The sequence below is a fragment of the Phragmites australis genome, chromosome 4 (assembly GCF_958298935.1).
Source record: "Phragmites australis chromosome 4, lpPhrAust1.1, whole genome shotgun sequence".
In the NCBI taxonomy this organism is placed as follows: Eukaryota; Viridiplantae; Streptophyta; class Magnoliopsida; order Poales; family Poaceae; genus Phragmites; species Phragmites australis.
Window position 1 is genome coordinate 12579992 of NC_084924.1, and position 11987 is coordinate 12591978.

The 11987-nt window shown below is 40.5% G+C and overlaps 1 protein-coding gene across 2 annotated transcripts; it reads right to left on the reverse strand.

Annotated features, from left to right (window-relative positions):
* Positions 1-1394: 1394 nt before the first annotated feature.
* LOC133915732 (protein WHAT'S THIS FACTOR 1 homolog, chloroplastic-like) lies at positions 1395-6022 on the reverse strand. Of its 2 annotated transcripts, none has more exons than XM_062359013.1 (2): positions 5750-6022; positions 1395-4983 (listed from the first exon to the last, which is right to left on the reverse strand). In XM_062359013.1, exon 2 carries the CDS (start codon positions 4892-4894, stop codon positions 3740-3742), a length of 1155 nt encoding a protein of 384 aa, XP_062214997.1. In that variant the 5' UTR covers positions 4895-4983; positions 5750-6022; the 3' UTR covers positions 1395-3739. The 2 variants fall into 2 exon arrangements, with proteins under 2 accessions (XP_062214997.1, XP_062214999.1); XM_062359015.1 differs by having other exon boundaries at positions 3298-4983; positions 5755-6022.
* Positions 6023-11987: the final 5965 nt, after the last annotated feature.

Here is an 11987-nt window from a genome sequence, read left to right on the forward strand (position 1 = left end):
GATGGCTGAGCAGGCTCCGATGCTCAAATCAGGGTTGTTTGCCCGCTATGTGCCACTTCGCTCATTCAAGCAAGCGAAAGAGAAATTGTTACATGACCTAAATGAGGTGCTCTCTCCTCCAAATGGATCGACACTAGATGAATGATGACAGGAACAGGGGTGGTCTGGACTGGCCAACCTAATTGTGACATTCAACCATCGAAGAGACGTTTAACAGCGCAATTCATGGGGCCTGCAAGGGCACCTACTTTCTCTTAAGTTTGAGAAACTACTAGTATTACTCAAGAGCAGAAAAAAGCCCACTGTAAAAGCTAATATCCCACAAAAAAGTTACAATGATGTATTGAGCAAGAAGCTGCAAGAAACCAGAATCCCCCAGAATGGGAACATAAAATAAGATTTAGGTCCAAATCTAGTGGTAAGTATGGGAATAAAAGTGAAGGCCAAGTAAAGATAATGGCAGCTTCCTAAAGTCAAGGCAGGGTCCAGAGAAAGAGACACCAAAACCAACCAGGCAAGCTGGTTCTGAAGTAGTGATAACTCTTGTGATTTTGTGGGAATTGCCAACTTAAAAAGGCAGGCCCCAGCCACACACAAAAGTTGTTTATGGAACGGGTAATGCTACTGAAGGACAGCAACGGGCAGGCAAAGATTGGTGTACAAGAAAGACGCATCAACTTGGAAATCCAGACGGGTCACTGGAGGCTGAAGGTGACTCAAGGAGCGAAGTAAAGCATGTGCTCTTGGTGGCCAATAATAGAGCCACCAAATTTATGAGACGCCAATTCAAGGTTCACAATGTCAGTAGTGGAAGTAACAACAAATGGAAAGGCTACTACAGAGGGAGGCATAAATGCTTACTTAGAAGGATAAAGGATCAGAAAAGGGCGTCTAGTCTCCATCCATTGTTCTCATGACTTCAGGATACGCCTGCCTAAACTATCAGCCACTAACACCCATCCAAATCTAACTTTTAGTGCATCTGACCAGGCTCATGACAATTATCACTATGGGTGCTCTCTTGGTGTCTGCAGAATCCTATCCCAATCACTGCTCCCATATATGCACTCCTCACTTTCATGGGTTATAATTAAGCAGCAGCCAGTTCGCCTCATTTCACCTCAGTGTGTCCACACCATCCATGATGTTGTCGGTTGATCTTTACTTGGCATATGTTCGCCTGATTATTCCAATGGATCCTACTGAAAGCTCGGTTTAGCGTTGCAGTTAAGTCTGGAGAACATCATTAATGCATTTTCCATCAAGACATTCTATGTGGATTGTGGACAGCCACTTCGATACAGAGATATCAGAACATACTCAAGATATTTTGGGAAGTATGAAAAGGATCCAAACCTGTGCCTAATGCATAACCATTGCTAAAGCTTCCCCTGTTTAGAATCTGGTCCCAGATCAACAGCACTGATTGAGTAAGTGCCCCCAGTTTCATTGGTCATTATTCAGCACAAAGCAACCATGTGACCTACAGGCTTTCAGAGGATGGCATTCACTCACTATCCTGACTGTCAGAGCACTCCATTGGAAAGTCTCATTATTTGACAACTGCAGAATGTATCCATTCTGACACGAAAAAACCTGACAAGTGACAGCATCAAGCACACGCTACACAACTGGTCTTGACTGCTGGATTGCTAGATTCCATACTTATTCCATTGGCAACCATGGTAGTATGTTTAACATCTAAAGATCTAATTGGAACAACAAACTAAAGAAATTAACAAGAAACAATGATGTTGTTGCATACCTGTTCCTGATAGAGAAAGATCATACAGTAATTCATAGGACTTCTTTTTTATCATAGTTGACCCCATTGCGAATTCCCTCTGCTCTGCTCAACTATTGCAAGTGTATGTCACAAGATGCAAGACTATAATCCCATGCGCTCTAGTCTTGGTTAACAGAAACTGGGAAATCTGCAACATATGTGTTGATTGTAAAGAATGCAAATGTTGCAGGACATAATTCCACCTTGGTATGTCCATGATAGAAAAAAAAAAAAGATAAAATATGAACCAGCTGAAGCACACCACTGCCATTTACACCAGAATAGATCAGGCAACTGAAAATCTCAACTAAGTTTAGTTTTAGCGTACCTGTTTGTGCCTTACTCCATTCAAAACATCTGGTACAAAAATAGCAGAACGCCAGGAAAGCAGGGACACACGCTAGATTGGCAATAAAAGATGATCATTATAGTACAGACGCACATTAGTGCCAGTGGCAATGATAATCCAGGAGCACACAGCAATGAAATGGACCTTCCATACCGAACTGGATGGAATGTTGATCTACAGCGGTAGGGTCAATCAATTATGGATAAGCTGAACTACAAGGCTAGAAATAGTAATGCAGCACAATCGGTGATAGGGAATGAAAAGCGAATACTTCTTATTTTCATTCTTCTCAGCAATGTGCCATAGACACATGATCAATCTGGTGACGCAACATGGGCAATACATAGGCAGTTGAAACAGCAGTTATGTAGTGAAGTTGCAGCTATCTAAGTTGTTCTTCAATCATAATCAGAATGTGAACTAGACACTAGTTAAGTATTACACATTTTTTAAACCTAAATCCAAAAGAACTATTAACATGGAAAACAATAACATAAGGCAAATTGTTATCCATTAACACATGAAATTAGACGTAACAATGTACATACATGGTTGTGTCGACTGATATGTTCTTGGTATGTGGGAGCATAAGCACAAAAACTCATGCCGATCGTAACTAATCATCAACAAGAAAGTGGACAACTGAAAAAGGGATGCTGATAATACTTCATAACTAATCAGGTTCAAATCTTAATCATCCGGAAGTCTAGATCTGAAGTTTAGATTAAAACCAATACTATACAAGGACATAAAATAACATGGGCATGAAGAAAGATATCATGAATGTAGAAAGCTCGACAGTGTCAACAAATTCAGAAGCCAGCAGACCATTTGATGTGTTAGATTGAAGGAGGATTCTGCTACTGAAAACATCCGGAGCATTTTATAGGCGTTTTCTGCCTGTGTATGGATAAAGAAATAAACATTAGTAAGAACAGATTGAGAAACAATACCGGCCTGGGTTGTTATCATTAACCAATCGTTCAATCGATGGAATTTAAGGAAAACTAATGCTGGTAGTGAATTAAAAGTATACAACTAAGAACAATTTAGATAAAATGATGCTGGTAGTGGAGTAAAAGCATACAAGCAAGAGCAATCTAGTAGCATGACACATTCTCAATGCAGCAGGATAACAGCAAGTAAATTTCAGCAAGCAGAATCACATGATAGTATGATACAATTTCAAATCAATGAGTACCTGACTGTATTATTTATCAGAAAGGTAAGAAGACAAGAGAACCAAACACAACACTAAATTAGCTTTATAACAGGAGCTGATCCTAGAATTCCTAAACCTAACCATATTGTCCCCCAAATTCCAAGTCTACAGAGGTGCGAATTGGAACATGTGACTTCTGGAACAACAGTGGCTGTTGTCTAATCTGCAGAGCTGCCACTTTCATGGGGGGCTTCACATTTGAAGATCAGACACTGGTCATTTCAATTCTTTAATTCTCTCTTTAGCAGCAGAAACACCCATTGTACGAAGGACATGCATATTAGCGCTGTTTGCAAATGAGCTAAAGTAAGCTGACTGGAGTTTCAACTAAATAGATGCATCAGCCGCAGGTTGCCTTCTCACGTGTAAATCAACACTGCAATTATATTGCCAAAGGAATATTTGAGTCGGAGCACGGTCGGCCAATTAAAGATGCAAACCGATCATGGAATTTCAACAAAGGACACTTGTCAATGAGGTTACTGTTGTCATAGGCCTCCTTGAGAAAGATGGTACTTCTTGCTCCCTTGTTAGTGATGTAGAAGATGCCATGATTTTTTACTAAACAAAGAAGTAGCTTGCATGGAAGCCTGTACTCATTGTGGAATACATCTAGCTTATCAGATGTCAGTCGCTTCTCCATTGTCAAGCTCAAAATCTCATGCAGAACAGCCACAGCTCGCTTTCGGGCCTGTGGTGTTGCAGGCTCGACTTGCCTAGCATTCAAATAAGGTGAAGGAAATGCCATCTTCTGCCACCTGACCACCTCCTCAAGGTACTTCCGGTTTGGCCTAAATCCCGCTGGGTACTTTAACTTGAAAGCAAAAGGACCCAAGAAATTTCCATCTTTAGGAACCCCTCTGCAGCCTGTTTGGAAACCCTCAAAATTCATTTTTTCTTCTCGAGCTGTGACTGCTAGTGAAGAGTCCCAACTCTCCAGACACAAATGATCCAATCCTTTCACATCACGGATTGAAAAAAACTCAGGGTACCTTGGAATCAAGTAATTCTTGAAGTTCTTAGGTAAGCCCAATTCAGATTGGATTAGCTCAATCTTCTCCAGAGGGATCTGGCAGTCCATCGACATCATCAGTAGCTTCCTTAGGTTCGTCACCAAGATTGGCTCCTTTAGTTCTTGTGCTTGGGCCTCTTCACTGGATATCTTTCTGGCCTTCTCAGTAAGTGTGACAGCAATGGGTTGTCGGGAAGCATTTCCACCAGAGACATAAAAGATATTGGGGTGGCGCTCGATAAGTGAAAGGAAGTTCCATTTTTGGACAAAGCCAACCTCCTTTTCAAGGTCACGCACAAGTAGTGTACCTGTCTTTTGTGCCAAAATGAGTTCACGAAGACGGAGAAGGAGTGCAGGCTTCTTTTGGAGATCCATCGCCTTGTCAAGGCTAGGTTCACGGTGATATAGCTTCTTCTTGGGTCGGCGTCCATGGCCAGCTGAGAATGACGACATAGCGTTCAATTGTATCAAAGAAAGAGCTCTCGGAATCAAATATAAATGCCCTGTCAATCTTCTGTCCATCATTTTTGTAATGAATGCTAGTCTGTGTAGTCACACCAAGTCCAAGCATTCAGGAGCACAAAATAAAGAAGCAGCAAGTTGTACTTCAAATTCTGCAAGAAAGGTCAAATTGAAATTCTGAACCATGTTGAATAACCAAAGATTTGCAACTTGGGAATTGAACTGCATAGGGGCATCTAATAAACAACCCAACACTACTTGCCACCAGTGGTAGAGACAGGATTCCAAAACACCCCGGGCTGAAAACTAACCAGCTATAGTTATCACAAAATACTACCTACTTGAGTCATGAGGCATAACCCAAATACAGCATGAACGCACAATTGATATGAAATTTGAACTCCATGATAACGGTAAACAAAGTAGATAAAACATGGTGAAGCATAGAGGCGTAGAGCGATGAAAAAGTTAATACCTAATTACCAGCCTATCATGTCTTTTCATCAACAACAGTACAAGCACCAGAGTACAAAAACAACTTTGCTCTAAAAATTCATTGCTTGAATGGAGGATCCCCTTTGTGTTATTTACTTGAGGGCATGACAAATATTATGCAAAGCAACAAAAATAGTAATACCAAATTTGCATCCTTACCTAAAACACATATTTTAAAACACATACACTCCTTAAGCAGAAGAAAAATGGCACAAAAGATAGTACAATTAGCAGGTTTAAGCTGTTAGCATGGGCCTTCTCCCATCTCCCCTGTAGGTTTAACATCAGTTTTTTTTTAGTATTTACTTTCAAAATTATGTTCTTACTTGCATTATGAATTACTAGTTGATTAAAAAGGACAAGATCCGGAGCCTATCAGAAACTACACTCCAGTGAACTGATTTGGATTTCAGAGGGTTAGACCTTACGGACGGAAGGCACGGAAGCGATGCTCACGGACACGGCCGCAGCGCCGAACGTCGGGTGCGCTGAGGGCCGAGGGAGGACCGCAGGGCGCAATCCGGACCGGGCGGCTGGGTCCTGGGAGCGGCGAGTCCGGCGGCCGGCAGCGTGGTGGCGGGTCACGGGAGGCGGTGGCGAGAACAACCGCCAGGCCGACGGCAGGGGACCGAGCCTTGGACTTCTCGTTGCTGGGCTTTTGTATCTGCCAAATGCTGGCTGCTCTATGCCTGCCGCCTGCTCCCTCGCCCACTCCGGGCTTTGGTGCCTCGATGGGCCGGTAATATCGCCTGTTGGGCAGAATTAGTCCTTCCAACGGACGAAAAAAAGTATAGAATTATAAATTTTCAAAGTGAATATATATATATATACTTAATTACATGTACATAACGTGGACGTGTGGCTGCGCGGGAGCGGACATGCCAGTGCGCAAGAGTGCGTGCAGGAGAGCGCGCGACAGACGGGTCCATGCAGGGGCGGGAGCGAGGGCATGCGCGGCAGACAGGCCCATGCATAAGCATGTGCCAGTGTGCGGGAGTGCCAGCGTGGGACGTGGGCTCATGCAAAGAAGTGGAGTGGAACATAGACGTCAGAAATACCGGAAGCGTAACACATACGAGCGAAACAAGAACCAGTAAAGATTTGTAATTTTTGGATTTAAAAAATATGTATAAAAATTTCGATGTATCTTGAACTATCCCCGCGTGGAACTGTTTCCCTGTTGCTCTAATATCTTTTGAGATGTCCTCATTGTATATTTGTGAATTGTTATCATGGTATGTTTTGATTGAGCCCGTAGTTCGTCAAATAATATAATTTCATTGTTCTCTTAGTATACTTTGATTCTTTTTTTCAGGTGTCCTTGTAGTACACGTCGAAATGGCTAGTGGTTTGTTTTTTCCTTCTATCGAAATCAAATTTTCAAATATAGATGAGAAGCCGTGTTGACATGTGCCATGGCTGTATATTTATGATGAGTAATTGAAAAGTTGATTTGGTTTGAGCTAAAATATGGGATTTTAGGGATTTTATGAGCATATCTATTTGTTATAATGCATGATTATTATTTGTGATTAGCCAGAGTTAATAGAGGTGATATAAATTGTTAGAGGAAAAAGATATGTATTTTCTTGTCTCACGATGCATAGGCCAATAGAATCAACGGCAAGAGAATCAGGACTAAGCAATAGATCAATTGTTTCATATGTTATGTCATCTCCTTTTCGCCACTTTGTAAAGGATGCGTCTTTTGCCCTTGAGCAACACTACGAAATGAAACATATACTCCTTAAATTGATTTCGTAGTGTTTATACAGTTGTAACCTTCTCAAGTTGATTCCTTAAATTCTGCATGGAACACGAATGAGGAATCCATAAGATATATTTCTCGCAAAAAAAATGTTGATATGATATGACCAAGTCACGCAATATTTTCTGTGAAATGTAGATGGGGATATATTCAGAGCAAGCTGCTTTTTGATTCAATGGACAAAAACATGTACCTTGGACCCACGTATCAAAGAATGTTAAAACTCGTCAGCACTTGGAACAGCGAAAGGAAAAAGAAGACAAATTAGAAAAAATGTTAGAGATGACCACTGGGACTATTAATTTCCCAAGAAGAATTACTATGTATACAATAAAAAATATAGGTATAGGTACTCAAACATGAGTAGCCATTTGTTCCTTGTCAAACCCTTTGGATCAACATTATAAAAACGCGCTTATAAATTAACTGTTTATATTAGAGGGAACTCTTCAACCCAGCAAGGTGTGTAAGGAAAAGACTCTTTGATGCGTCCGTAGTAACCAGTGATATGTCTGTAACTTCTTGGGTACATATTGCCTGAGTCTTCAACCTTTGAGCCAGGCAAATGGTACGTCAATCCTCTTCTCATGAGTTGGTCAAAAAGAAAACTCCTTATAAGGATGAAATCCAAGGAGATCAATAAATTCATGGCGTTTGTCAACCATATCTTCTGTCCGTTGAAGATTATCTTTGTCGGAATCCGGTTTAAACTCCCCCCGAACGATTGCTTCCTCCTTGTCCTATTCACCGTGATGTTAAGTCCCTCAAATACTTTAACACCTACTGATTGTTTGACAAAGATATTCTGCAAAATAAAAACCATTGAAAAAAGTTAATAAAGCATATAACTAAAAAATGTTTTCTCTACAAGCAAACCGAAAATAAGATTGGAACGAAGATTCTGAAGAAGTGAGTAGATACCTTGTAACAAAATTATTTTTACATTACACGTAAAGTTCTCCTTGCCAATGAGCTCCCGTCGAGCTCGTCAGTGGATCCATTGTCCGTGCCGTGAGCATGTGCGCCACCAGCAGGACCGTGGGCAACGAGCTGGGACAGAGCCGCCAACTCACGCCGGGACAAAGCTCTTTGCAAGGAGCCGCATCGATCACACAAGTCCCGAGGCTCCATTTAATTGCCTGCTCCAGAAGCACATTAGTTATTGTTGCAAGTACCGTTGCAAGGACATGGGCTTGTTTGATAGAACTTTTATAAGAGTTTTTAGTCGATTTGGCGGGATCTCTGCTAAATAATAGTTTGTAGCTTTTAGCTTTCAGAATGATTTTGTAGGTGTGATTATTAAAATAAACTTGATGCTGAGAGCTGAAAAAAAAACAGTTTTTTTTGATTCAATTCTCCTACAAAATCGAAATCACTTTCTCCATAAATTTTACCCTAGAGAATCGTTAAAGAATCACTTTCCTTAAAAAATTATTTCTCCTAGAGAATTTAGATCAGAAAGAGCTCTACCAAATAAGCCCACAAAAGCATACCAAGAAGGCTACAAATTTCATACCCACAACGTACCAGGAAGATTTTTCCTTCAAAACCTACTATGTTTTTTGATCTGCAATTTTTTCTCCACCATATCATCTGCAAAATTCTACATTGAAAAGTTTGATGACAAGATCGACTTTTCTATATGGCAGATTGAAATGAAAGCTATTCTCACACAAGTAGACATACGAAAGGCATTCCTTTCTAAAATAATTGTCAACTTCGAAGCAATGTTTTACACAAGCATAGCGGTAAAAAAATGCAAAACACATCAAGAAAAGAACATTCCACTAATTGAACCTACTATTCTTCAATCACAACAAAAGCCCAATATTTCTCAATCTTCATGAGGAGAGATCAATACACAAACACGGTAAATTAGCGATATAAGATTTTTTTTCTAGTTTCAAATAATAATGAACATTAGAAGAGAAAAGTGAATAATACATATCCAATGATCATGAATAGAAATTTATAAGCAAGCTAGTAAGAACAAAAATCAGCAGGAAAATTCCATGCTAAACTTTAACTATTAGCTCTGATCAATGTCAAAGTGATGCATATAGCCATATACCATATTATATTGGTGTATTCAGAACTCTGAAGAATATATACACCATTAATTGCAAATAAAATTTGTTACACATGCATATGTACTACACATTGATCAGAGCTTTGTACAACTACAAGGTAAGGCAGGTTCAGGTTCCAAATCTTATGTTAATTTAGGTGGCAACAAATCTAGTGGATGAGGTATCTCCAGTAACTCAGCAAATATGCTCAATATTGACTACATGCTGGTATTGCTTATGCAATACAACTAACGGAGGAACTCTAATCTTTGTTTCCCATGCTTTGGTATAGTTTCTATCCTGAAATTGTCGTATGCTTGTTACTTACATTCGGGCTCTCAGCGCTGGCTGCTCTGCGCTGTGCACTCCCTCGCTACATCCAGCTCCCAAGCCGCCACATACGCCCTCACCATCACGCTCTAAGACACCCCATTCCTCTGCGGCATTTCGTCGAACACCCGCCTGGCATTCCCAATCTCCCTGTACTTCGTGTATCCACCAATCACCGTGTTCCAAGAGACCACGTCGGTGACCCCGGTTCACGAGTCGAACACGTCCCACATCGACGTCGTGTCATGAAAAGTGGCGTACATCGCGAGGAGCGCGCATTAACAACAAAGACATCGGCCACTGTCATCGGCTCGAAGCACACGTTCGCAGACTGATCTGCTTAGACTTCGGGCGTTGGGGCTTAAAGGGAAACCAGACAAGAACCCGCGCCGGAAGGCCTAGGCATGCACCTACGCACCCGTGCGTAGGAAGGAGGGGAGCCTGGAGGTGGACTTGACGAAGGGAGGAAAGGTGAAGTGGTCAGGGAGGCATCCAGCCCGGAAGAGGGAGGAGAATGCGGCGAAGGAGAGGCGCAGGGAGGGGGGCGTGGTGGAGGTGCAGATGAGCAAGTTGTGGAGGAAGGTGGAAGAGCAAGGAAGAGCGGGAAGTAGAGGCTGGAGAGGATGGCGGCGAGGTGGGGGTGGGAGGGGAGGAGGGGGACGATGCGGTGGAGGTGGGCAGGGCTCCAGCGGATCTCACCGGCAATGAGGAGGTGGTCGAGCTATCGACGCAGCCACACAGGGGCGCCCGTCGTATGCTGCAGACCAACAAGGCAGCAAGACAAATCAAAGGGGGCTGGGGGGGCTCCCCGGTGCGTCGGCACAGTAGGGGCTCAAGCCCGGGTGCAGCTATTCTACGCGCGCGTCACGAGGCAGCAAATTTTCATACAACTCCTTCACTTCTCGTTTTTTTTTAATTCCTCTCACGTTTTTTATTTTTAGAATTTTTTTTGAATAAGTTAATAAGAAAAGTTTTGAGGAAAAGTGAATGAGAAAAGTTTGCTCTGAAAACTTTTGAGGAAAATTTTTCAAATTTTTTTTCCAAAAATGGAAAGTGGGGCCTATCGGGGAGGGGCGTGAGTAGCAAATCACGTGTGCACATGTTGATCAGCATTTCTGCTCAAACCCCCTACCCTCCAGAAGATCTTCTACTATCGATAACACAACTCAGTTTATCTAGAGATGTTCTACATAAAATCATTAATGAGACGATTGTCGCCTCATTATGGACGAAATTAGAGACGTTGCACATAAAGAAAGTATTGCCAATAAATTGTGTCTTAAAGAATGTATTTACATGATTCTCATGGTAGAAGGTACCCCATTCATCACTCATCATCGATCTTGGGAAGTTAGATATGGAAATTAATAATGAAGATAAAGCTACTCTTCTTTGTTGTCACGTTGCATGCAACCTTTAAACAATTCAAAGTAATTATGCTTATGAAAATCATCATACTCTTAGTTCTGAGAATGTTAAATCAAATTTGTTGTCTAAGGAGAAATTTAATGTTGATTCTCATTCTGAAGTTAAAGCTAAGAGTTTAATTGTTAGAGGTAGATCTTCAAATAAAAACAATTCTTCTAAATCTAAGTCTAGATCTAAATCAAAAGAGCATAAACCAATTTTTTTTTAGTTATTGCAAAAAAACAAATCATGATATTTCTCAGTGCTTAAAGTTAAAAAAAACAAGGATAAAAATGAGTAATAAGACTCAAAAAGAAAAACAATTGTTGGGGCTAGTTTTGTTGCAAATGAATCGATGGTGAGACTCCATTAGCAATACTAATTTAAGGAATCAAATTGCATGGATTATTGATTCAGCTTGTATTTTTCATATATGTCCATATAAAAATTGGTTTTCTACTTATGATTCTGTTATTAGTGGTAAAGTTGTGGTTGGTGATGAGTCTCCACTTGAAATTATCATAATTGGTTATGTTCAATCAAACCTACAATGGTATTGTTAGGACCCTCATAAATGTTTATCATGTTCCTAGAATAAAAAGGAGTCTTTTTTTTTTTTGCACCATAGAATATTTGGGGTATAAATATGTTGGTGAAAATAGTATTCTTAAAATTTTAAAAGGCAACCTTGTTATGATGAACGCCAATTGAATCAATAGTCTTTATCACTTACAAGGATCTATAGTTACGGGTATTGCAACTGTTCCTACTATTACATTGAATCCTCACATCACCAAACTTTGATATATGTGTTTGGATCATATGAGTGAAAAAGGTATGCATCTCCTATACAAGAAAGATCTTTTAAATAATATTGGTAAACTTACTTTCTATGAGCATTGTATTTTTAGCAAACAAAAAGGTCAATTTTAGTATTGCAACTCATCGTACTAAAGAAATTCTTGATTATATGAATTATGATTTTTGAGGTAAATCTAAGTTTCTTTCTTTTAGTGGATGTGAGTACATGATAATATTCATTGATATTTTTTTCTCACAAAGTTCAGGTTTATTTCGTAAAACATAA

Bases quoted from the DNA above. Each gene is read 5' to 3' on its own strand.
- LOC133915732 (XM_062359013.1), bottom strand. From the start codon at position 4,894: ATGATGGACAGAAGATTGACAGGGCATTTATATTTGATTCCGAGAGCT.